The sequence below is a fragment of the Anopheles darlingi genome, chromosome 3 (assembly GCF_943734745.1).
Source record: "Anopheles darlingi chromosome 3, idAnoDarlMG_H_01, whole genome shotgun sequence".
Classification (NCBI taxonomy): Eukaryota; Metazoa; Arthropoda; class Insecta; order Diptera; family Culicidae; genus Anopheles; species Anopheles darlingi.
In genome coordinates, this window is record NC_064875.1 from 38,524,368 (window position 1) to 38,551,880 (window position 27,513).

Consider the following 27,513-nt stretch of genomic DNA (forward strand, 5'->3'; position numbering starts at 1 on the left):
TTATTTTTTGGCGCTAAGAAGAAATAAAAACCGATCTATTGATATACGATTTTTTATTTTATTTACTAAGACTTAGAAAACGTAAATTTCTTGCAGGGATGGATACACTTTTTTATCGTACTGTACATATATGCAAAGTACTTCACACCTGCGCCTACAATCAGAGTGCAGAGTGAAGAGAGAACCGACATCGATCGATCGATCGATCGAGTTCTGCGCTCGTTCATCAAACACTATACTGACTCTGACTGGACTGGACTGGACTAGCCGGCCGTCCGGAGTCGCTAGAGCCGTGATTCTGAACGCATCTCCAACACTGGTGCTGCTGCTGCTGCTGCCAACGAGTTGACCACTTTTGTGTCAGAGCCACAACCAGGGGGCAAGTGGATTGGTCGTTGGCTCTCTCTCTCTCCCTCTCTTTCTTTCTCACGTGTCCTGATTGGCATCCTTCTCAAGTGGAAACGAAACGCGAAACGCTCGAGTAGTATGTGCGCGCTATAAACACATGATTTCCATGAGGGACCTGGGACTGAAGTGGCCAAGACTCCCACCAAAGAGCGACTTGTGTCGAGTGTCTTACGGCGCGTTGGCGGCGGCGGCGTTGGGTTGTTTCAAGCGCCCTCTCTCTCTCTCTCTCTCTCCCCGGGAACAACAGGTCTGATTGATGGCCAAGTTATGGCTTATGTAAGGCAACTTGAGAAGTCGCGCCTCTCGTCTCGAGTCTGGGGAGTAGTCCAACGGTGTGTGTGTTGTATGTCAGATCCGGAACCGTCCTCGCGTTGCTGGCGCGATGGCTCGACGATGTTCGCTGTAATCCAGCGGCAGGATTATAATTGCAATCGACGACGATCGACATCGACGCTAGCGGCGTTCATCCCCTTACACTCCAACCCAGCAGGACATGGATTTCAAAGAGGAAAAACGGTGAAGGTGCAGCATCATCATCATCATCAGCAGAAGCAGCAGAAGCAACAGCAGCGAAGATAATAATTAGCTCAATGTCAATTGCAGCACATTGGAACAGTCTTCTCGGACGCGATGCTGCTGCTGCTGCTACTGCTGGAGAGATTCGTCGATCGCATCAATCGCTCGTCGGTCGTCGGTCGTCGGCAGTGTTTAGTGCCAAGTGGATCTCAGGATTTTAATTATTGGTCGTCCACCGGAGCACCGGCCCGGACACTGGACAAACGTAACGTAAAGTAAAGTAAAAAAAAATGGGAACGAATCGAATGGATATAAATTACACCGCGAGGAGGGCTCCTCGTCAACGTCGGCACCTGAGCACCTCCTGAGAAGAAAATGACTTCTGTGTTCTGTGTGTGTGTCTGTGTGTAATCCTTATAATTTCGATCGGGTTTTGATAAGAGCGGCGAACGATGGCCAGTAGTGGTATCGCCATTGGCAATGGATCAATAATCTGCCTTCTCTCCTCTTCTGTGCCGTTATCGACTGGACAACGACGGATGAGGATGATGCGTCTCTTCTTCTTCTGATGAGGACAAGGAGGAACATGTCAGCCGGCAGCAGCAGCAGCAGCACAACACATCCGACATCGGCGCCGTTCTCTGTTGCTGGTCGCTGGTCTGGTCGTCGTAGCGCGCAGAGCGAGTGATAAAACTCATTAAACCTCTTTCAACGCTCGATTAGTTTCTTGATGAGGTTGTTACACACAGCGAACCGTGGCCTCCACAGCCTCCATACAGACCAGACTCCATACCACGGCGGCGGCGAAGATGGAAGTCAAACGAAAATTGCGACCACCGCGCGCTCCGAATGGACGGTTGTGTTAATTGTTTTTAACGGACGATTGCGGAGGACCAATTGCCGAGAGGCGCTATATCACGAGCGCCACGGTAGCAGCAGCAGCAGCGGCCTACAATCGATGATCTTCACTGGACAAGACAGTGAACAGTGGTCCGTGTGAATGGTCCATGATGTTGCGACCGTAACCCCGTAACGTACCCGCGGTCACCGAGAATCGAATGGAAGGAAACGTTCATCGACGATGAGTCAAGAAATCGGATTGACGGCCATGTTTACAACGGTCACCAATTATGATACGACTCTTCCCTCTTCGCCGATTAGCCTAATCGAGCCGCCATTCGGATCGTAAATGGTTCGCAGTAAGTATAGCGCGCCTCTCTTATCTATCCTGGCTATCCGGCATTCCGGAAAAGGGGTGGCGAAAGGGGCAACCCGATTGATCGTCGGATAAACTAAAAGCATAAAACAGACAGCACACGCCCACGGTTCCGGTGTTTGCCAGAGAAAAACAAACACTTCCACAAATCCAAAACACACTCCGTGTGATGAGAGACCCTTCTGCGACTATCTCTAACTTCGGTTTCGCTTCAATTGAATTCCAATCCAAAACACACAAGGGGTGCGAACGTGCAACAAGCCTCTCGCTCTCGATGTCGATGTCGATGAAAACGGAAAGTCATTTCCGAATCAGCAGCGCGCATAATGCCCGAGAAGAGGGGACGGACACGACACGGCGTTTTTGGTTGACGCTAATTTGCGTTCGAAACAAATTGATTTACAAGGTCCTGTGCCCGTGATTACGATCAGCACAGTATCAAGGAGGAAGAGCAAAGGGAGAGAAAGATAGTGAGTGTTTGATAAATGATTATCATCCCCCTTTTTGGTGAGAGAGCGGGGCCTCTTAAGTGCCAGGTGTTGCAAACGGTATTAATAAAGTGAATTCTGTTATGCGTTATCATGTTTTAATATCACTTTATCGCGTCTTGGAATCAATTCATTATTGAAAATACATGAAATGGTATACTTTAGTTCGTTTAAACAGTTTAGGAGCACTATGGTATACTATATTCTGCAAGTTCTATTGTGCCCACTCCCTTGTCGATCTTACTTTACCTGAAATAGACTTATTTCACTGACGCCAATGTATCGAAACATATTTAGGTAGTTTCTAAACACACCAAAACAAAAACGTTAAGAATATTGGTGTATAGAAACACTTGGTGTAGCAAAAATAGCTTAGTTATGCACGAAGCATAACATTAATCACACAAAACATGATATTACTTCTGCAAAATAATAGTCCTTTGCGTTCAATCAAACCTGTCAATTTGAGTTGTGGTACAAAAAAGTAGTTCTTTATTTTCGTTGCGATAACGCAAATATTTTGCGTGTACAGAAACAACCTTAGAACTGATAGAAATCTAATTTCCTTTTGCTTCATTTCACTTTGATTCAATTCTAAAGGCATTAACTTTGCAAGTATCTGAATCTTTCTAATTTCTGCTGATTATTTCTTGTGATGTTTTTAATGCTTCTATTCATGTTCGTTGAGATTGAGTTGGATTATAATCCAATAACTCGGTCAATTCCTCGTCTCGTTATGATCCACTAGAGGACTCACTGTTTTGCGATCATCTCTTGTTTTCCATACTCAACATTCTTTATTAAACGATAAAGAAAAAATCTTCCATCTTTTATGGCAAACTAATCTCGTATTTGGTTGCGTAATTCTCGCTGGAACTATCTCTTAATACCACCGACAAATCTAAAAATTGGAAACAAAAATGAATGAACCAGTCAAAGGAGCAAGCGAGACGCTGGCGAGTACTGTAGTCTAGTAAAAGTGAAGCGACCCTGCCATCCTCCACCACCGACCTAGCCTTGTCATTGGTCGCTTCACCGATAAACCTCTAGCGTCACAATCATAACCATATATGGCAATAGCGACAGCAACACCACTAATTGATTAAATCCATTTGGGACACCCGAAATATGAATTTGCACGTGTTCATATACAATACAAAGACGAACGGTCGAGAACGTTGTAGAACATAAAATCCAAGGTCAAAGTCCAAAGTCAAAGATCAACAATTATGCTCGCGTCGGGGTTAAGCGTTGCAATAACCCTTGCGCAATCACAACCAGCGTAGTCCCACCATGCGCAATCAGGGCAAATCGTCAACAAAACATAACACCCGAATGACGTGACTCGATCACGCCCATCGTCTCCACATCACCGTGATCGAACCATGCGCGAGCGAAAGTGATGATCATAAATCATCTGGCTAATTACCAAATGCTCTTAGGACTAATTACCGTAACCTTGAGATTTAAACAATTTCCCACGCTCAACGTATTGGGTGACAATGTCGTACGGTTGCCGGACACGGGCGCCGAGCATCAGGGCAATGACATTATAGATGTACACAAATCAGAGTGGTTTAACCAACAGCGCGCCAGGAAACAAAGTAACTAAAAAGTTGCGCTATCAATAAGAATTTGCTAATCTCGCTGGACGCAAGAATGAGGTTAACAATGTATCTAATGCGATAATGACAAGAGGTGGAGAGGTAATTGGAGAAATGGGCGGGGAAGCATCATGGCTTGCGGTTTTTGGGTATAAATACCGCGAAATTTTAGAAATAAAAGGGAGTCGGTTTTGTAACGTGAAATCTATCGTGTCTCGCGTATTTTGTGCGCCGGCTCCTCCGAAATCATCGAATACCCGGTAAGGGTCGATTCATCTGGTGACAGCGGTGGGATTGAGAATCCCATATCGATGAGTACTTGCCCGGTGGGTGAGGAAAACGATATTTAAATTCAGTGAACTATCAAAAGTGTATCCTGTAACGTACATTGTGTAGAAATGTACTGCAATGTGAGTGAATCTTTCTTGTGAACTATTTCTTGTGAAATTCTTGTGAACTATTCAGTAGTGTGCATTGTGTAAAAATACTGCAATGTGAATGAATAGTGTATTGTGAAAAGTGTGAAACCTAAATTCATGATTTGGAATATTGGTAAATTTTTTTAATGGCCGATTTCCCGTGTGATTTTTTTTTTTTTTGTGAACATTCTGTGGTAGTGTGTGAACACGCTGTGAACAATATATACAGTGAAATAAGAAGTGTCCCAGAATCACGGAAAGTCAACCAATAATCGAGATGAGATTCCTGATCCTTCTGGTGGGGCTAATGCTCCCGTGTATTCTAGCGATTGCCAAAATGCCAGCCAAACTATATACTGAAAATATGGGGGACAGTCTAGTGAAACAAGGCTATGTAGCTTTCGATGTCTACCTTCATTACGGAGAAATGGAGATGCAAATGGTTTATTTGAGCACCGCGATCGTACGCTATGAAACCCAGTGTAAAATATTAGCCCAGCGAATAGGCACTGGACATTGCAAACAAATGAATAATACACTGAGTTATGCGTACCAGGAAATATTAGACCGCAAAGAATATATTGGAGATTTTTTTCCAAAACGTTCTTCACGAGGAATATGGTCCTATCTTGGAGCAATGGATACGGACGACCGACGTCGAATTGATGAAAACATGGATGTGTTGCGTAAAAATGAAGAATCCCTGAAGTCCACTTTCTCACATCAAACTCATGTGATCGAAACAATGTACAAAGAAATAACCAAAGCCACTGTACAAGTGGAAGAGAATATGAGGAAATTGAACGACTGGACAAAATCTATCCACAATAAAACAGAATCCTGGATAAATTTTACAACCGATATAAAGAAAATGATTGTCCTAGACCAAGATTTAAATGAAGCAGGGTTATGGATCACTCAAATGATAAGGCACATTGAAGAACAGCAGGAATTATACCTACGTATCTTGCTGCAAGAAACACTGACCGCCTCACAAATTCTTCAATTAGTTAATCCCAAATATTTGTGGACCCAACTGGAAGTACATTCACAAAAGTTACCACCCCATCTTAGCTTTCCGCGTGGGCCACTTGGGCACATTGTACCAGAACTAATTCATGTCATCACTACTGAACACACCATTAGTCCTCAATCACGAGTACGAATCACCTTAAAGGTACCACTGGTAAGAAACACCGTTTACAGAACCTATCGTGGAATAATCAGCCCCGCAGTACATAATTCAACTATTACACTGGTAGATACTGACAAAAACATTATGCTATTAGATCCACGAACGGAAATGGGCTATATAATTACCGAGAACGAATGGCAGCATTGCAAAAAGCTGGGTTCTTCACACATCTGTCAATTAAGAACTCCGCTACAGAACTTAAAAACGGCTCCGGAATGTTTTGCTGAAGTTTATTTCCACAACAGCATTACAACATGCAAGATTAAAATCACCCGTACCCATCGAACAATATGGATCTCTACCCCTAAACCCAATGAATGGATATACATCGCCTCAGAACCTATTAAGGCCGAAATAACTGGAGCTAATGGAACTACCTTACTCACATTAGCCGGAACTGGAGTTATAGTTATTCTCCCAGGAACAATGTTAACCACGGGTCAATCCATCTTGCTTTACTATGTACGAGAAAGAGACAACTCAACCCAAATTACTTCACCGATCGAGATAAATATCACGAAATTTACACCCGAAGAATTGGCGTCGATAACAATTCCATCACTACCACCTGTTTTCACACCGTTTTTAACCCGAGAAACGCTACTACGAGAAGCAGTCGACATAGAAGACCTAAAGGCGACGCAAATGAATTTGAACAATCTCAAGTACGCGCCATTTAAACATATCTGGATCACTGGACCCGTTGCATTAGCATTAATTGTGGTATGTGCCGTACTTATGATATACCGGACTCTTGTTTCTTGTTGTTCCAATAAAGCTGACGTTATGGAAAACGAAAGCCGTTTCATCAACCGTAGATCAACACCGAATCCCAGGCCAGAATCCTCACAGCTCACAAGTGCCATATCAATAGTATAAACACGCCCGGAGACAGCATAAGAAACAACAGTATAGAAGAGAAGATAAATTAATTATAAACAAACAAAAGGTCTCCTAAAATAGGAGAAAGCCAACACACTCGAACCAAATCAAACACCCTGCAAACAAATTGTTGGTGACAAGGAAATCAGTTGATTTTTTATTACTCCAAGCACAACCACATCATGTTAGTGAAACTCCTGGTAATCATCCTCCTGGAGAAGCTTGTCCAGACTCTATTCCGCAGAGCAAGACGAGCCATCGACGAAACACTAGCCTGGCTAGATCGCCGTCAAGCCAGGCGATTTGAAGAGCTAGGAGCGGCGCCCTGGCGCGCGGTTTTCTTCGAGGCCTTCCTCCTTCCGGAGGAAGTTTTAAGGGAGTACTTCGGCGCGGTAATTGAAGAACCAGCCCCTGCAGCCAATCATGTCGCAGCCGAGGTCCAACCGGTGGCAGCTGAAGTCCAGTTAGCGGCAGCAGAATTACCTTGGCGGACGCAAGCCGATCCAACGGCAGCAGAATCACCTTGGCGGACGCAAGCCGATCCAACGGCAGCAGAATCACCTTGGCGGACGCAAGCCGATCCAACGGCAGCAGAATCACTTTGGCGGACGCAAGCCGATCCAACGGCAGCAGAATCAATTTGGTGGACGCAAGCTGTGTCAGCAACAGCAGAACCAACTTTTCCCACAGAACCGTTTTAGAAGGGTGATCGAAAAAAAAAACTAACAAAACGTTCAGGATAAAATATGTTAAATATGTTAGATTTACATAATAATGTTTACCTTAACCTAAGAAGTAACGATCGAAGGAATGTAACCAAAAACAGAACTTAAATTGGAATCTTAATAACACCACTACCTAACACAGCACGTAGGAGGGAAACTCATGACTAACACCGGGGTTCAAGTCCCCGCCCCTGTGCGAAGTAGATTAGTTTTTTGTTTTTAACATATATAATGACGGGCGAGCCGTATGTTTAAAGTAGATTAGTCAAAAAGGTAAAAAAAAAGAGAATAGAAGAAGAACACTAACAAAGAAATGAATAATCTGAAAAAGGAGGAATAAGAATAATATAGGCCACAGAAGCGCCAAGAATAAGAATAATATAGGCCAAAGAAGCGCCAAGAATAAGAATAATATAGGCCAAAGCGCCAAGAATAAGAATAATATAGGCCAAAGAAGTGCCAAGAATAAGATTAAAATAGGCCACGAAAGGGCCCAGAAAAGAATAAGATTAATACAGGCCGGAAAAGTGCCAATATAAAAGTATCAAATGGGCCCAGAGAGCCACATACAAAGTACGGGTATGGCCTTGTGGATGTTGCTCTAGCGCATCCCTGGGATTCCTAGAGATTCGAATACTCTAGGGGTAGGTTCAATTCCTACTACCGTTCAACGCAAAGTACAAGCAGATTAGGTTCTTCTTCCTAACGAATAACGAAAAAAAAGAAGCTAATGGAACTTTTTTTTTATAAATTAATAATAACAACAACGCGTTGACAAGAATTAGGTTTGCGGCGCGCAAGCAAGCAATCAACGAATCTTATCATTAAAACTAAAGAGAAAGGAAAAATGTAACAAAGCAATTTAAAGTTAATTTAACCACCCTAGGGCCACCAAGAGCTAACCAGCTTGATGATCGACTTTTTAAGCCAATCATCAAGCACAAATAAGTGGGGGGGAATGAAGCGACCCTGCCATCCTCCACCACCGACCTAGCCTTGTCATTGGTCGCTTCACCGATAAACCTCTAGCGTCACAATCATAACCATATATGGCAATAGCGACAGCAACACCACTAATTGATTAAATCCATTTGGGACACCCGAAATATGAATTTGCACGTGTTCATATACAATACAAAGACGAACGGTCGAGAACGTTGTAGAACATAAAATCCAAGGTCAAAGTCCAAAGTCAAAGATCAACAATTATGCTCGCGTCGGGGTTAAGCGTTGCAATAACCCTTGCGCAATCACAACCAGCGTAGTCCCACCATGCGCAATCAGGGCAAATCGTCAACAAAACATAACACCCGAATGACGTGACTCGATCACGCCCATCGTCTCCACATCACCGTGATCGAACCATGCGCGAGCGAAAGTGATGATCATAAATCATCTGGCTAATTACCAAATGCTCTTAGGACTAATTACCGTAACCTTGAGATTTAAACAATTTCCCACGCTCAACGTATTGGGTGACAATGTCGTACGGTTGCCGGACACGGGCGCCGAGCATCAGGGCAATGACATTATAGATGTACACAAATCAGAGTGGTTTAACCAACAGCGCGCCAGGAAACAAAGTAACTAAAAAGTTGCGCTATCAATAAGAATTTGCTAATCTCGCTGGACGCAAGAATGAGGTTAACAATGTATCTAATGCGATAATGACAAGAGGTGGAGAGGTAATTGGAGAAATGGGCGGGGAAGCATCATGGCTTGCGGTTTTTGGGTATAAATACCGCGAAATTTTAGAAATAAAAGGGAGTCGGTTTTGTAACGTGAAATCTATCGTGTCTCGCGTATTTTGTGCGCCGGCTCCTCCGAAATCATCGAATACCCGGTAAGGGTCGATTCAAAAGTTAAATCGACTACCGAGCAGCTGTTGTAGTGCCACCCAACCAACGCAACCAACAACCAGTTATAGGAAGTTCCAAAACTACACTCTACACAGTTGTTGAGACGATCACGTTTCAATGGTTTGCTCTCTCTCTCTCTCTCTCAAACAAACTACTACTAAAAACGAATCTCGTTGTACGAAAAGCAGTGCCAGAGGAGGGGGTTTAGCCGCCAGGCGTGTGCCCCGAATGATGGTTTGGAAAAACTTTTCGTTTTTTTTGCTCCATCCCTTCTGTGTCTGTGGAAAGTGAGACAGAAAAATTGTTGGAACCATTTTAACACACGAGCTACTATTCGATACCATTCCTCTGGAGGTCACACACACACCGAGTACACCACCATCATATCTCTATCGGGATAGATAGAATGAGGAGCGGAAAAGTCAAAGCGCGGTTGGGTGGAATAACAGGGAAAACGGAAAACTGAAGCAGCCGCGGCGACGAGGACCCCGACCACTGACATTGGCCGCCTCCCGAAGGACCGAAGGCCGGCAGGCATGGCATGGCATGGCATATGGCGCATTTCTCACTGGTTTTTAATTTCCAATTAAAAACTCAAAGTTGAAAGTTTTTGACATTCCCGGGGTTTTCCTCGTTTTTTTGGTTCCACCTCCGGTTTCGCTTCTTCCTTCTTTGCTCTGTTCGGTCCTCTGCACGTACGGAATGGTGCTAAATGGTGTCAAATTTTATGCGGTCTTACAACTGTCGGAGCACCCCGGAGGCCACCACGGATTGTATTCCGTGTAGTAGAGTGCGCGCGCCCGTGTGTGTGCGTGTCACGCTTCTTCCGACAATTTTCTTCGGTTTCGCTTTCATCCCGATCTGTCACACACACACGGCACGGGATGGGCGTGAAGTGGAGGTTGAAATGATTTTGTTAGCTTCACTTTTCAAAAAACCCTCGCGGACATTCGGGTAACGGAATGTCAGACGATGGCGTCTAGAGAGAGAGAGAGAGAGGAATAAGCAGCCCGCTTGATGAAGACACCTTCTCCTTCGCCGCTTCGTGCGAAACATTCTTTTGTCACAACTTGGGACAGCAGCAGCAGCAGCAGGAATTGAGACAAGGGGAGAGAAGTTTGGAAGTCATCATCTGTTTTCCTCCACCGTGACGTGAAATGAACGGGTGGTGAAAAAGGTGAATTTAATTTTCGGTTTTCAATTTCAAACCCGGGCAACAATTGCCTTGGCTCAATTTTGCTCTCGTGGCGAAATTATGTTTGCAACCGAATCGATCCACGATTATTATCACGAATTGCATATAGTTGCCGCCGTCGTCGTCGTCGTCAAAGTCCAGGCCTAAGGGCAATAGTGCCCCTGTAGCAGCCACTGAGGAGTTTTGAAAATGGTTTGAAATCCAAGCAACAGCAGCAGCAAGGTTAGAGGTGACTAATGGAAACGCGAAACAAAAAATGTAGCTCAAGCCGGTAAACGCCCCAACGTCTGCGACGACGACGGGTATCTGTCCGCTTTTAAGCGCTGCTACTCAATCATGTCTCTCTCTCTCTCTGCCTGTTGTCTGTTGTGCAAGAGCCCAGTAGAGTGGCGTACCGAAAGGGGGTTGTTGGTTGGAAGCATTTTTTTCAACCTCGGTACACACAGCGGCACCAGCAGCAAAGCAGGCGATGGATTAGAAATCCATTGGATTGAAAATAGCAGCGCCTTCTCTGTACCGATCGTAGCAAGCACTGCTGCTAGGGCGCCCAGCAACCCAGTGAGTGACCTCCTCACCTACCAGCACACCCGCGGGGGGCCTTGGGCGTCATCATTCAATATCGGTAGCAGCAGCAGCAGCATAACAGCAACAGCAACAGCAATGCGGCGCACAACGAGAGAACATAATCCAGCCAACCCCACCAATAAGCAGCACACGAACTAATTCAAATGCTAGCCAGGTGTCCAGCCAGGTAGGACATGGGGGTTGGTGGTTTTGGGTGGAAAATTTTCAATCAATTTTCAAATCAAATTCAATATTCAACCAGTGACCTCCTGCTGTATACCAATTGGTGTGGGTTCCTCATCATCAACATCATCATCGTGATGTTCCACAACGACAACGAGTAAAACAACGAACCCCGGAATTGAAGCCAGAAAACTCCTTTAGTACGATGGCCGACGACAAGAACTACTATCGATTGTTGATCGCTACTCACGAGACAGCACGCTGGCCGCGATAAGCATACCAAATCCCATCCCTGCTCCAATCCAGACGAAAAGGGAGACGTACCTGCAACAGGAAAAAAGAAAGAAACGAAAATGTAAATGTCTGTGGTGTGGTGTTCGGGAAAAGTTAATGAAATCCCTGAAATTGTTTTAAACTTTTCCGCTTTCCAGCTCGCTAAACACGTCAGCTCGTTGGCTCCCGAGAGAGACAGAGATCGTCTGCTACTGCCGCTGACAGTTTTTACATCGAGAGGATGAGCGCACAAACTGAACTAATACTGGTACTGCTGCTACTACTGCTACTGATACTGCAGGCCACAATAATGCTGCATCAGCAGCAGCAGCAGCAGCAGCCAGAGAGCATTGCGGAGATGCGACAGGATGCGCGACGTAGAAAGATAAATTTCTTCATTTATCCAATTAATTCCTCAACCAAGAAGAGCAGCACAACACCATCTGAGGGTTGTCTGGTAGTGTTCTTGGTCAAAGTGGAGAGGGAGAGAAACCTAAAGAAAAAAAAACGAACGACCAAAAAAGGACCAACGACCGAAAGCGAAGCGAGATCCAATTTCAGAAAGCAAAACGCATAACAGAGCATAACAACATCAACCAGCAGCACTGGCATCGGTGCACATTAACACGCTATCCCGAACTAACAAGTCCAAAACAATGCATTCTGCATCCGGAATACACACACACACACAGCACTAAAGAGGAGAGACGGCTAATGGCAGCAAACAGCATGGTCAGGATACACACAACAGCAGCAGCAGCAGCAGATAGTGACAGCAAACAAATAATGCGCTTCCTGTTCATGAAAGCGATAGTACCCCCAGCCGTACCACCCGGACCCAGACCCAGAGAGAGAGTTTGGACCAAAAACTGCATTCCCTGCAGCTTTTTTGGGTGGAAAGCCCAGTGAAATCATTAGAAAAAATAGGGAGCGAGCGAGGGAAAAACCAGATAAACCATAACCATAACCAAAGTTCATAGAGTTCAAGAAGTGCCAACCAACGAGCCAGCCAGCAGCACCTTCCTTCCTCTGCGCTGGAAAGTAAAAGCGATGAAACTACAAACTTCCACCACAACCTCAGGAAGGGAGGTTGGTCAGGGTCGGACACGACGACACGGCACGTCGTTGTCGTCGTCGTTGTCGTTGGTCGTGAGAGGTAAATGACAGCAAACGAGACCAAATTTTCGGTCCGAAAATGCACTAAGCATGAGTGCGCCCAGTGCGAAAGAGAGAAAGAGAGCGAGAGACAGACAGACAGACTAGAAGTCAAAGGCCAAGGCTCGGAACACCAAGAGATACCCACCCTTGAAGGAACCATCCAAGCATTGTAGAGAAGATATCAGAGGGCTGCAATATCCGACAAACACAACACCACAAGCCGAACCAATCGTCGAAAAAATGCGAACCTCCCCGAAAGGAGGGGTCTTCTGGTGGTCATTTTGGTTCCACTGGTACCGAGAGAGGCGCAGAGGAATCGACCAGCAGCAGCAGCACACTATCCATGTTGTTCACTTTTAATTACCGGAAGTCGACGGAAGACAAAAGAGCAAACTCATGTTCAACATGCAAACAGTACAGGCGAGGTCAGCAGAGGAAGAAGAGAAGAAGAAGAAGAAAAAGAGGAAAAGGAAGAAAAAGAAGAAGAAGCCACTGCTCCAGTAGCGGGTGGACACACCAACACTGGCACTGGCCCACTACTACTGCGTGCAGAGAGACTCGAGAAGTTCCAGTTCCAGTTCCCTGGAACCGGGAACTCGACTTCTGAGGCCGGGATCGATCCCGAGATGAGCTTTGCACTCGGGGTTTGCGTCGTTCGTCTCTCTCTTCTACTTTTTCTGTTGCTTCTCCTGGTTCCATACCGATTGATAAACCAACGGCTGAGCGATGAAAAAGTCACCAATGAACAACTTGCACACAACACACGTCCATAGGAGGAGAGTCAGTTTGGTCAGAAGAAGAGAAGAAGTGGTGCAGTTCCTCTGATAACGGAGTTGGAAGTGTATAGGGTCACAGATCGGATCAGAACTGACCCACAACCAGTCACTCCAGAGTGTGTCACTTTCTATCTGCTGACGACCCTCAACTCGCAGCAGCAGTTCGTCTTTTCCATCCAAAAAGGAGAGAACATTCGTTTCGCGTCTATTCAGTTTCTAAGAAACGCTATCAACTACACATCAGATACATAGACTCACAAACAATATTGCTATATAAACTGTTAATACTTAAATTCCCAGAATAAATCATCAAATGGATTCAATCTTTCCTGACAAACAGAAGACAAAAAAAAAAACAAAGTATACATAGGAACAACGTGCTCAGAAATCTCTACTCCTGTAGCTGGAGTCGTGTCCAAGGTCCAAGTTAGGTGTTAGTTGTACACTTAGTGATAAATCTAGGGTAAGGATAAACGAATTTCATATAATATAGCAGGTTTTTATTAATTTCCCCGCAGACAATTTATTCCAAACTGCCCAAAGGGCAACCCAACCCAAGGTAGCCAACTAGAACTTCGCAAGGATTTTTGATCAAAGCAAGCGTGGAAAAAATAAAAGATTGAACCCGCTATCCAAACATGCGTTTCCGTTATGTTGTTCGCAATGTATTTTAATAATACTGAATAAAATTTACTACTACTACTACTACTCCTACTACTATTCGTTTCGTGTCTGTCAAAAAGAGTTCGCAACGTGGATAGTGGTGGTGGCGGCAGCACAATCCGGCAATGATTTGGACGAAAAATCGTGACTCAATGCTGGTGGTTCTAATGAAGCCATGAAAAGCACGGGAAGAAAAACAAACCTCACTAGCGAGTGCCTATCAGAGAGGTCTGCGTGAGGAGTCTGTGGATGATGATCGATTCCTTCGGCATCGAGGCTCTTGGTGCAGGAGAAAGAGGATGGATTAGAGAGCGCGCACAGAAAGGGCAAACTTAAAAGTGCATTTTTCAATCATAATCCATCAAGACTCCAGCTGCTGCTGCTGCTGCTCGAGGGTCGAGAGAGCTCGTCCAAGATGACGGGAAAATGGGGAAAGAAAATCGGAATCTCGAAGTTTGTCGAAGTCCCTTCCCGGAGTCCCCGGTCCTCCCTTCGCCCAGTAATCATAATTTTATGTGTTCGGCCCTCTCCTTCCCGACATGTCTGACATGTCTGCACAGCACTGCTACCATCGCGCAGTTCGGACCATCCGGGGCAGTCCATCATCACCGTTCGCTCGCTCGGTGGCCAGAGCAGAGAGTGCAAAAGGCCCTCACCCTTAACCTCCACAGCTCCTGCTGTTGGTCTCTGGCTTCTGAACCCCCTCTGCCACTGGAACACACCAACGAGGGCTTGATGCTGAGCGTGAGCCAATGAAAAAAAACAAAAACGAGGTTGAAAATCTATATTTCATTCGCTTTAAAGCCGAAAACAAATTAAAGGTCGTGTGGCGTGTAAAATTTAAATCATTTTCCCGTTCCACAAACTGTATTTTTATGCCTGCCTTTGACCTCGCGTCTCGTGTAATCAGAGTGACTCAGAGGCAAAGACCCAGCAAACGGTGTGTGTGCACCGCGTCGTCACAGATAATTGCCCACATTGCAGAGGACCTCCCTTGGCGGATTGTTTGAAGGCTCGGTTAAATAGAGACATTTCATCCAGAGATTGATGCATCCATAAGCGAGTGAGCGCGAGCGCGCCAGTAGCAGAGTCCGCGGTCATCATTTCCGTCATCATTGGAGCAGCACACCATGATCATCATCATCATCATCAAGAACAGAGTGTGTTGTGTTCCTTTCCCCATATCTTTGAGATTGCCTTCTGTCACACTTAATTTCCTATCAAGCCCCGAGGGGGCCCGGGACCCAGCGAGGCGAGATAATTTTATTCCTACGCACATAAGGAGGGGGGGGGGGGGTGGTGGCTCAATCGATTAGTAGAGCCACCCCGCCCACCCATGTGAAGGCTGCGATGTGATGTGTTCCGCCAAAAAACGAGGTACATTTTCTGGCAGGCAAAAGATTAATTACTCGCTCGCTTCGCCTAAGCGCACACCACACCGCGAAGTGGAAGAGGTTACGAAGAAGAAGAAGAAGAAGAAGAGGGCCACTCGATCGTCGTGGTGAGCAGGTGAAAAAGCGCCTCCCTCTTCTACACCACCCTTCTTTAAACGAGTGCGAGCATGGAAATGAGCTTAAACGTTCCTTTAATTACAGACCCGGCGGTCGCCGCGAAGCTCTAACCTCACGACGAATAATGCGTGCGTGCGCATGTGTGTGTGTTGCGACTTCTTCCGGCGAAGTTCCAGACGACCACCCGCGAAACCATAACCTCCTTCCTCCGTTTCCCACATCCTTCCATTGTTCATCTCGCAAGATTATCGGATTTACACAGCTCCCGCGAGCTCTAAAATGGCTGTTTGACTGAATATCGTAGTATGCTGCGACGGCCGGTGTCGGTGGTGGTGATGGCGACGCCTACTAGGACTGATTCACGAGGCGCGCGCCCGCGAGATGAAAACGATGCACGCAACAATTATGTGAAATGGTGAAGAGCATTAACATCGGGGGTATTCGCGGCGCGGCCAAACATACAAAATTTATAATTACCAAAAATCAAGCCCGGGGCGTTCGTGTGGCCGTCGCGTCGTGTGAAGGGGGGCTTCTCATGTGCGCCACCACTTCGCAATGTTTTGCTGCCTCATCTCGTGTCGTCGTGTTGTCGCCTGTCGCGGCATACTTTGATGGCGACAGAAGAAGGGGATTCCAGACAAAACCGCTCCCCCCTTCAATATTGCTCCAAATGACAGCGACAGACACACACGCGCGCAGACCGCCAATTGCACAATATCGCACACAGTGTGTGCCACTTGACGGCGGCACCGACGCCAAAAGAAATTTAATTTCACGCAAACTTCAGCGGTCGTAATGGTAATGATTATTATTATTTTAAATAACTTCTCTTCGCGACGGACACCGCACTGGCCGAGATATAGAGAAGAGAGGAAGTCGAGTAGAAGGAGTAGAAGGAGGTGGAGGAAACCCAAACCGAGCTAGGGGCCAACAACAACAGCAGAGGACCAAGCGCACGGAGTAAGCGAAGCGAAAACAACGAAAACCGAAACAAAAGCACAATCACCCACCCACTTCACGGTTCTCCCCCCCCCCCCCCCCCTCCAGTGTACTTTGAGATGAAAAATTTACATAATTTTTGTCCCCCCCCCCCTCCCCACTCCCTCTCCCAGTCCCGGTGATCGAGTTCAATCCTCTCCGCGCGCACACACACACATAACACACATTCCAAAAGGTGGACCATAACGGTGGAGACACCCCAAAAAGACAAATGCAGGGTTCACAGGGTCCGTGTGTGTGTGTGTGTGTACGTGTGAGTCGAGCCGGGACACGCATGAGTGCGTTTTCCACATTTGCCAACAAGCCAGTGGCCAGTGACGACGCCACCAGCCCCGCCAGGAACTCCTCGACGGTCCCTCTCCTCTCTCGATGCAAAATCATGCTGACAGAAACAAATGATTTGAACCGCGCGAGGGACCTCTTTGCGCGCGGAGAAAGAGGTGAAGGGGAGATGGATCTTAACCCCCCCCCCCCTCCCACCACATGTCGCGCCCAGATGCCCAGATGGGTTATGCTTTTATGACCATTTTAATGGAACTATAGTTAGTGAATATATTCACACATCGGAACGAGCGCAGCAGCAGCAGCGAGGAAGAGACCACCTTCAGTTGGATGACGTCATTTGTATGTGACACACACACACGCACCTGATTATGGTGCTTCTAGTTACCCCCCGCCTCAGGGAAGTTACTCCGTTGCTCGTTGATCGATTTTTTGGCAAAATGCCGGAAATAGTAAATCGCAAACTTGTGTGCGTGTGTGTGTGTGTGTGTGTGCCCCGTAGGTCCACTGGTGGTGTCGAAAGTCTTCTGGGAGTTGGCCAACGAAGGATTATTACCAGAGAGCGGCTGAGAGGAATGAGAGATTTGACTTCGTATTCGGGGAGGAGCTCGTGGAGGGGAGATGAAGAGGTGTGAGAAATGGACTGTCACAGGTTCGTCACAGCAGGCGCCCCACAAGCCACATGCCAACAAAAGAACGAGTGAGTGAGTGAGTGAGTGAGTGAGTAGTCGTAGTAGGCGTACACACACCTCACCTCACCAGAGGTGGTTTTCCTTCGGCTCGTTAAACTTGGTCTCAAATGGTGGTGGAGGCAGGCATGCGGGTGTGTGCACGCGTGCGATGATGTTGCTGCTGATGATGATGATGATGATGACGATGTTGGTTGGTTGCCTTCTACTGCGAGCGAGCGAGCGAGCACAGAGATCCTTTACTCCCAGAAAGCATAATTAGAAAACTTCCATTAGACACACGTTGAATTCTCGTCGGTTTTACGACCGCATTGGAGGCACAAAACCAGCACACACACACACACATACCAACCAACATGCACACCGACCGAAGGAACGAACGAACGAACGAACGATGGCTTTGCTGCCACCGTCTTCTGACATAAAATTTTATTACCGAGCATTTAAATCTATCCTCCCCTGTGTGTGTGTGTGTGCGCCCCGGCCTGCCCTGCCCTGCCCTGGCTGCACATCGTCGTCGTCGTCGTATTGTAGACAGAGACACCACACTACACACCGACTGAACGACGGGATGAGCTTTTGGGTGGCTCTTCTCTCGCTGGCCGGATATGTATAGACTCGATGAGCGTGCTCCTCCTTCTCTTCCTCCTCCGGCCATCGTGTGTCCTGACGTTTCGCCATGTGACGACTGGCCACATGCTCCGATGCCGGGTCGGTGTGCGTGTTTAGTATTTCGCAAGAATTTTATAATTCTCGTCAGGTTCCAAGGAGGAGGGGAGGAAGCAACCAACCAACGTCTCACTCCTCGAGCACGACGAGCGCGTCATCAGAAGCCCATCCAGTAGTCTAGGCGGCCGGTGCGCGGAAGCAAAGGTTGCTTCGATTTTATGACAATTCACTTTGGCATCGCCACCTCGCCAGCAAAATTGGCTACTGGGCGACGACTACTACCACCACTGGTTACTACGATGTTCTCCATCTTGTGTAATCTCGAGTCGTCGAGTATCGAGAGTAAAGTGATCTGGTAAAGACGTCCTGTGGTGCACCAAGATTACCCCGCGATTGCAAGACACAATTTGGAGGACTGGCCACATGATGATGCTACTGACTCCGGCTACTGGACGGTTGCAATGAAAAATTAGCTAAAGGAAATGTGTTGTGCTCCCAGAGTGTTGTCGATTAAAACCGATTTGATGGTGCACAGCATCGGGCGGCACAGTGGACATTCTTCCATTCGGGAGCACCGTAATTTTCTGTCAAGAGTTTATTATGTTTTTGTTGCTGTTCGCTTTTTGAAAGGTGACAGGAGGAGGTTAACGATTACGGTACCGGTAATTAACTCCCCATCGCTTCGCAGATCACTCCAAGCGGAGGACCTCAGCTTAAGTAACTTAATTTTTCACTAGACCGGTGGAACAGGACAAGTTTTCTGCTCAGTTTTCGTGACAGAGAAACTCGCTCTCTATTGTGCAATACGATATTTAGAATACTAAACTTCCAGAGAACTTCCACAGAACTACGTCTTCATCAATTGTTTTTAAGGTAGGATACTTTTTACAAATGTTTCCCCTTCTTCATTCCAAGATCTTCCTTCTGTTGGAAGTCTTTTAACACTGAAAGTCTTCTCCTTTTCCAGAGTAGCTGCTGCCGAGTGTTTTATACGTATTGAAATGAACATGGAATGAGGAGATCGTCGCAGTATTTCAGTTGCCATCCTAGCAACCTGGTCTGAAATGAGTGCATATTTATAACACCGGAACACAACACTCCCCCTTTCCTCTCCTTCGCCTAATGTAGTATAAAAACAATCTGCTTGAAATGACACTTCGTCAGTTCTACCTTCTACTTGTCGTCCGCGCCGCGGAATGGAACGGTGATGTCTCCATCGACCAAGCCTCGCACCACAGCGACAGAATGGCGCAAAATGGCGCTCAATTTGTCGGCACCCGGTACACACACACACACACACAGGCACAAGGGTACCCCATTTGCCGGGGGGCCATTTGTTTAATTTCACCTGATTCTCCTGAAGGCATTAGGGGGCTTCGGGAGGGGGGGGGGGGGGCGTGTGAATGAGAGGAAAATGGAGGAAAGGGGTGGTGGCTGTTCTATGAATTTAACCCTCACGAACTCCGATCTCCGAACGTCGTCGTCACCGTCGTCGTACCATCATTAAGGGTGTTCTCTACTGTACTGATGGACGATGATGATGTGCGTGTGCGTGCGTGAGTGTGTATGTTACTAACGCAACGAGAGCGCGATGTGGTTGCTGCGTTGAATTATTTTCTGCTGCTGCTGTCGCCAATGCGAACACACCGCGCACCACCACAATTCACAAATTCAAGGTGGAAAGGAGACGCTTAGAGGTGGGGGGACGAAAAAATATCCTTTTGCTTCGGTGGCATCGGTACCAACCAACCAACCAGCAGCAGCAGCAGCAGCACCAACACAAGGAACGTGACTTTAATTGGAAAAGCATAATTGCTGAACCGTTTGGTGCTGAACACCCCCCCCCCTCCCCCCGGCCAGCCTCCTTCCTCTCTTAGATCCCCGCCGCCACCGCCGGTGCGCGGTTTGATTTTCCTTCTGTTGCCGGTGCAGGACGAGAAAATGGTTAGTAGTTACCGGAGCACACACGTCACGCTCTAGGACATGACGCTGGTGTTGCTGTGTGTGTGTCATTTTCCCAATTATCTTACCTCCTTCGTAGGTTTGCGGTTAAGACACACACACACACACAGGGCACACGTACAGCACCACCAGGAACACGGAACTAGCAACAGAACGAACCGTACCACCGTAGTACCACCATTTCTTCATTTTCGTCACCGATTTGTGGCCGGTGGCGGCCACAACAGGAAATGACGATCACGTGGCGGCGGAGTCACTCAAGCTCCTTCCCGCCCCTTGAGGGGGGAGGGGGGGGTGGTTTGCAAATTTATTTGCATTCACCTGGCGCCACACCACCACCACCGCCACCGCCACCCCTCTTTTCAACAGTTAATTCTTTTTATCAGACTTCCAATTTAAATGCTAATCGAGAAGCCACCACCACGGATGGGGCCACTACCCGTACTCCGCGTTACGCACGCACGCATCGGCATCGGCATCGGCCATACCACCTGTCTGCAGCATTCTTGGCCAATTTGTAGGCGCACGTGGTGTGTGTGTGTGCAGGAAAAAAATCAAAACCATTTTCGGTCTGCTACTGGTTGCTGCTACAATCATATTTTTCGTGAAAGGTCCCTCCTTCCTTGGTTTTTTGAGGCGCTCCGGGCGACAACAGGAGTATCTCGCCAGCGAGATTGTAATTGATTTGTACACCAGACAGTGTATTGCATGCATACAACGACGACGACGACGTGTGCACATTATAATAAGGAAGGAATATAGGACATAAAATGGAAGATATTGGCGCACTAGAGCAGAGTGTCCCGTTAGAAGGATACGACGTGTACAAATCCTCCTTCCAGGTGCCGTTCTATCAGCTTCTCGACAAAGAAAAAGAAAAACGTCTGACACACAGACACAGAGAGAGAGAGAGAGACCACACCTTGGTTCAACGCAGGCGAGGAACTCACCAAAAAATATGCTTAAAAGGTGACTGCAAAGCGAAGGACGCGAGGACGATCACAGGACGCGTGTCAGTCCTGTGGGCGGAAGTTTCATTAAAATTAATTATATTTTCCTATCGCACAAGCACCAGCACCAGCCACCGGCGACGGAAGAGGAAGGAACACGATGGTATGCGAAACTGGTGGCAGAGCAAAAGGGAAAGGAGGTTGAATAGAAAAATTCCAACCCAGTTTATGACACGTCAATTCGCCCTGCATATACACCGGGACACACACACACCGGCGGTGACACATAACGCACGCAACCGAGGAACACTACTACCAGAAGAAGGAGGCGCTTTGGCAATCGCAGCGAAATCGCATGAATAATATAAACCCCGCGTACGCGTACGAGGAGGAGCACATACCCGACGATGCCATGTGCATTAAGCAACATAAAGTATAAAATTTTATGCTCCAGAACGAACCGAGCAACGGACTGTGTTTTTTCCCATAACCTCCATCGACGATTGCGACGACGACGACGGCGACGACGACCACGATGGTGATGACGGTAGGAAGGATATATTGAAAATCCGTATCCCCGTGTATTAACACCCGTCGAGCATCGAAGTTGGCGGCGGCGGTGGCAGCGTTCGCGGGCTCGTAAACAAAAATAATATTTTATTTAACATTATTAACAACAATGTATGGTGCGCGGCTTTGTATAAAGGCACCCCAAGGGCACGTGTTGGTGTGTGTATACACACGTCACACCGTTACCGTTTCTGCACAAGCACACATAATGGTTCACATCATACGCACAGAGTGTGTGTGTGTGTGTGTGTCAGGTGGCCATATACAGGATAATCGCTGCAAGAAGCAATAACTTAGCCGCACTAATGAGCAGGAGCAGGAACCGATCGATCCGATTCGAAATCATGAAACCAGAGAGCTTCAGGTATTATCCGTAGAGCAAGGATCCGGAAATACAAAGCATTTGGAAGGAGCGAATCGATATTAATTCCCTTTTCATATAAAAATTCAGTTACTTAATTTTCATTTACCGGAAATTTTGTGATACTTTTTGGCATTTTTCATCGGTAATCTTTGGAGACCACTTTATTCGAAGATCAGCTTTGGAATGTAGCACGTTTTGAGAACCTTTGCCATTCTTACATTTGTTTCCGTTAATGATGGTGTGGGATTTATAGAAGGTACCCCTCCACCGGTGCCATAAATTATCTCATGAACTTGCTGACCGGCAGGAGAGAGCGGAGCGATTAGGAGTTCTCAACTGGCCCGCGACCAAGGCAGTTGGAGATTTTTTAATCGCTCCGAGAGTCGCTCGAATCCGTACTATACTAAAAGACTATACTAATAAAAGACTATATTAATAAACGATTGGAGGATTTAAAAAACCAACCTCAAGCGCGGGCCAAGTCAATATTTACAACATTAAAAAATCTCCAAATCACTAAAAACTAATTAAGCTTCAAATTAAGTTGTGGAAGCAAAGTGAAGTGAAATTAAGTGAACATTTACTAAGACGTTAAGCTTTTCGGTAAAAGCCTTTCTTAAGACGTTATGTTTTTTCGTAAAAGCCAGCATTAAACGGCAAACAGTTGTGATTAAAGTGGGGACCGCTAAAAGTGGCTTAGCTAAACGAAAACTCCAGTAACGCGAACACACAAGGACGCCGCATCCCGCATGCGGAGTGATAGAGGTGAACGCTCGGCGTGAGCGTCGGCTGATCGAAAAGGCGAGAGGACGGAGAACGGCGATGGCGGACGACGCATCGGGCACCACGACGCTAAGCGTCAAGATAAGTGGTGTGCAGTGAAATCAATTGAAGCCGTACTAAGACATTAAGCTTTTCGAAAAAAGCCGTTATGTTTTCATTAAAAGCGCACCTTGTGTTAACTTGCAAAATTAACTAGCGGCAAACCAAGCAGCGATCGGGTTAGCACAGCAAAAGGACGCGGAAGCTCGCACAGAGAGTGATAAGAGGTGCACGCTCGACGAGAGCGTCGCTGCAGTGCAAAGCGAAGCCGAGAGAGAATCGCGATGGCGGACTACGCATCGGTGACGGCTGTAAGGTTTAGGGTCTTCTCCGCAATGGCTTTGTGATCGTACGTGGCCTTGACAAAGCGCAGCACATGTCGCGTTGCGCAATAATCGAGCGGATGGCGAAGCAAGACTCTGAGACCCAACGTACAGAGGCAGCAACCGCTGCACCGATGGCAACTCTGGCCAACTAGGCGTTGAGATGCTGCGTGCAGAAAGCAGCAACCGCTGCATCAACGGCGACCGTGGCCAACTAGCTCCTGGTACGCTGTGTGATTACGGAGGCAGCAACCGCTGCACCGATGGCAACCCTGGCCAACTAGGCGTTGAGATGCTGCGTGCAGAAAGCAGCAACCGCTGCATCAACGGCGACCGTGGCCAACTAGGTCCTGGTACGCTGTGTGATGATGGAGGCAGCAACCGCTGCACCGATGGCAACCCCGGCCAACTAGGCGTTGAGATGCTGCGTGCAGAAAGCAGCAACCGCTGCATCAACGGCGACCGTGGCCAACTAGCTCCTGGTACGCTGTGTGATGATGGAGGCAGCAACCGCTGCACCGATGGCAACCCCGGCCAACTAGGCGTTGAGATGCTGCGTGCAGAAAGCAGCAACCGCTGCAACAACGGCGACCGTGGCCAACTAGGACCTGGTGCGCTGTGTGATGATGGAGGCAGCAACCGCTGCACCGATGGCAACCCTGGCCAATTAGGCTCTGAGATGCTGCGTGCAGAAAGCAGCAACTGCTGCAACAACGGCGACCGTGGCCAACTAGCTCCTGGTACGCTGTGTGATGATGGAGGCAGCAACCGCTGCACCGATGGCAACCCCGGCCAACTAGGCGTTGAGATGCTGCGTGCAGAAAGCAGCAACCGCTGCAACAACGGCGACCGTGGCCAACTAGGTCCTGGTACGCTGTGTGATTACGGAGGCAGCAACCGCTGCACCGATGGCAACCCTGGCCAACTAGGCTCTGAGATGCTGCGTGCAGAAAGCAGCAACCGCTGCAACAACGGCGACCGTGGCCAACTAGGTCCTGGTGCGCTGTGTGATGATGGAGGCAGCAACCGCTGCACCGATGGCAACCCTGGCCAACTAGGCGTTGAGATGCTGCGTGCAGAAAGCAGCAACCGCTGCAACAACGGCGACCGTGGCCAACTAGGTCCTGGTGCGCTGTGTGATGATGGAGGCAGCAACCGCTGCACCGATGGCAACCCTGGCCAACTAGGCTCTGAGATGCTGCGTGCAGAAAGCAGCAACCGCTGCAACAACGGCGACCGTGGCCAACTAGGTCCTGGTGCGCTGTGTGATGATGGAGGCAGCAACCGCTGCACCGATGGCAACCCTGGCCAACTAGGCGTTGAGATGCTGCGTGCAGAAAGCAGCAACCGCTGCAACAACGGCGACCGTGGCCAACTAGGTCCTGGTGCGCTGTGTGATGATGGAGGCAGCAACCGCTGCACCGATGGCAACCCTGGCCAACTAGGCGTTGAGATGCTGCGTGCAGAAAGCAGCAACCGCTGCAACAACGGCGACCGTGGCCAACTAGGTCCTGGTGCGCTGTGTGATGATGGAGGCAGCAACCGCTGCACCGATGGCAACCCTGGCCAATTAGGCTCTGAGATGCTGCGTGCAGAAAGCAGCAACCGCTGCAACAACGGCGACCGTGGCCAACTAGGTCCTGGTGCGCTGTGTGATGATGGAGGCAGCAACCGCTGCACCGATGGCAACCCTGGCCAACTAGGCGTTGAGATGCTGCGTGCAGAAAGCAGCAACCGCTGCAACAACGGCGACCGTGGCCAACTAGGTCCTGGTGCGCTGTGTGATGATGGAGGCAGCAACCGCTGCACCGATGGCAACCCTGGCCAACTAGGCTTTGAGATGCTGCGTGCAGAAAGCAGCAACCGCTGCAACAACGGCGACCGTGGCCAACTAGGTCCTGGTGCGCTGTGTGATGATGAAAGCAGCAACCGCTGCAACAACGGCGACCGTGGCCAACTAGGTCCTGGTGCGCTGTGTGATGATGGAGGCAGCAACCGCTGCACCGATGGCAACCCTGGCCAACTAGGCTCTGAGATGCTGCGTGCAGAAAGCAGCAACCGCTGCAACAACGGCGACCGTGGCCAACTAGGTCCTGGTGCGCTGTGTGATGATGGAGGCAGCAACCGCTGCACCGATGGCAACCCTGGCCAACTAGGCGTTGAGATGCTGCGTGCAGAAAGCAGCAACCGCTGCAACAACGGCGACCGTGGCCAACTAGGTCCTGGTGCGCTGTGTGATGATGGAGGCAGCAACCGCTGCACCGATGGCAACCCTGGCCAACTAGGCGTTGAGATGCTGCGTGCAGAAAGCAGCAACCGCTGCAACAACGGCGACCGTGGCCAACTAGGTCCTGGTGCGCTGTGTGATGATGGAGGCAGCAACCGCTGCACCGATGGCAACCCTGGCCAACTAGGCTCTGAGATGCTGCGTGCAGAAAGCAGCAACCGCTGCAACAACGGCGACCGTGGCCAACTAGGTCCTGGTGCGCTGTGTGATGATGGAGGCAGCAACCGCTGCACCGATGGCAACCCTGGCCAACTAGGCGTTGAGATGCTGCGTGCAGAAAGCAGCAACCGCTGCAACAACGGCGACCGTGGCCAACTAGGTCCTGGTGCGCTGTGTGATGATGGAGGCAGCAACCGCTGCACCGATGGCAACCCTGGCCAACTAGGCGTTGAGATGCTGCGTGCAGAAAGCAGCAACCGCTGCAACAACGGCGACCGTGGCCAACTAGGTCCTGGTGCGCTGTGTGATGATGGAGGCAGCAACCGCTGCACCGATGGCAACCCTGGCCAATTAGGCTCTGAGATGCTGCGTGCAGAAAGCAGCAACTGCTGCAACAACGGCGACCGTGGCCAACTAGGTCCTGGTGCGCTGTGTGATGATGGAGGCAGCAACCGCTGCACCGATGGCAACCCTGGCCAACTAGGCTTTGAGATGCTGCGTGCAGAAAGCAGCAACCGCTGCATCAACGGCGACCGTGGCCAACTAGGTCCTGGTACGCTGTGTGATGATGGAGGCAGCAACCGCTGCACCGATGGCAACTCTGGCCAACTAGGCGTTGAGATGCTGCGTGCAGAAAGCAGCAACCGCTGCATCAACGGCGACCGTGGCCAACTAGGTCCTGGTACGCTGTGTGATGATGGAGGCAGCAACCGCTGCATCGATGACAACCCTGGCCAATTAGGCGTAGGAATGCTAGGTGAAGAAGACAGAGCAATTACTATGGCACCGGGAAGAAGTACGGGGGGGAATGTGGGATTTATAGAAGGTACCCCTCCACCGGTGCCATAAATTATCTCATGAACTTGCTGACCGGCAGGAGAGAGCGGAGCGATTAGGAGTTCTCAACTGGCCCGCGACCAAGGCAGTTGGAGATTTTTTAATCGCTCCGAGAGTCGCTCGAATCCGTACTATACTAAAAGACTATACTAATAAAAGACTATATTAATAAACGATTGGAGGATTTAAAAAACCAACCTCAAGCGCGGGCCAAGTCAATATTTACAACAGATGGTTTCTCAGATAACACACCAATAAATAACATTTTGTGACAGCTAATTAAGAGAAGGGCCCTAGTACACCTTTGTAGTAAATTGATCATAGAAAAAGAACTTCAATTTGTTGGAATTGATCCCTGAGGTGAACATCTAGAGAGCAGCGTTCGTTTTTAGTGTATACAAACAAATCAAATGTATCAAACTGGTCACTACCTCAAGCGCTAGAGCTCAAATTTCAACTATGCATAACGCGTTATCGGTTGCAGTTGATTTTAACGCGCGATTTTGCCAATTTTTTATTGTACACGATGAAATTCTTTCTGCTGCCTTCCTGCAAAAGGATTTCCGAATAGAAAGTAGTAAAAGCCTTGCTATAAGTGCTATAAAATAACTCCGGTTTTGAAATGTCTCAAAAGCTAAAGCCGCAGCAGCTCGCATTTGCAACAGGACTACAAAGTCCTCTGCTCAAATGTAAAATTCTGTCTCGCCACGTCGACTCTCCAGACCAGGGCGGTTGATGAAACATGATAAGCTTCGCGGCGTGGCAGCATAAACCGTTTAGCACAAAACCGCTCAGGTAACACAACGCTCAGTGCAACGAACCGCGGAATCTGAATTCGTTCAATTAACCAGCCACGCTGCTCGCTCTGTGCTGCTACCGGCCGGCCGCGCCAACCTGAATTCAGGTTGCAGCAAAAGGTAGCTTAATATGCCACCGGCGGCACCGAGAGGAACCGGGCATCATCG

At 48.3% G+C, this 27,513-nt stretch overlaps 2 protein-coding genes across 4 annotated transcripts in view; one reads left to right on the plus strand and one right to left on the minus strand.

The window, feature by feature from the left end:
- LOC125957039 (myb-like protein Q) overlaps positions 1 to 27,513 on the minus strand; it is a 139,204-nt gene that overhangs the window by 27,915 nt on the left and 83,776 nt on the right. The gene's annotated exons all lie outside the window — the stretch shown is intronic.
- On the plus strand, positions 22,365 to 26,771 carry LOC125957054 (collagen alpha-1(XXVII) chain-like). Of its 2 annotated transcripts, XM_049689456.1 has the most exons (5): positions 22,365 to 23,612; positions 24,000 to 24,128; positions 24,903 to 25,160; positions 25,227 to 25,742; positions 26,388 to 26,771. In XM_049689456.1, exons 1-5 carry the CDS (start codon positions 23,429 to 23,431, stop codon positions 26,558 to 26,560), a joined length of 1,260 nt encoding a protein of 419 aa, XP_049545413.1. In that variant the 5' UTR covers positions 22,365 to 23,428; the 3' UTR covers positions 26,561 to 26,771. The 2 variants fall into 2 exon arrangements, with proteins under 2 accessions (XP_049545413.1, XP_049545414.1); XM_049689457.1 differs by lacking the exons at positions 24,903 to 25,160; positions 25,227 to 25,742 and having other exon boundaries at positions 24,000 to 24,515.

Excerpts from the sequence above, each read along its gene's own strand:
- LOC125957054 (XM_049689456.1), top strand. The coding sequence starts at position 23,429 with ATGCTGCGTGCAGAAAGCAGCAACCGCTGCATCAACGGCGACCGTGGC. Across the intron at positions 23,613-23,999 it reads CGGCGACCGTGGCCAACTAG|CTCCTGGTACGCTGTGTGAT; the intron begins GTCCTGGTACGC and ends GTGGCCAACTAG. Across the intron at positions 25,161-25,226 it reads CGGCGACCGTGGCCAACTAG|GTCCTGGTGCGCTGTGTGAT; the intron begins GTCCTGGTGCGC and ends GTGGCCAACTAG.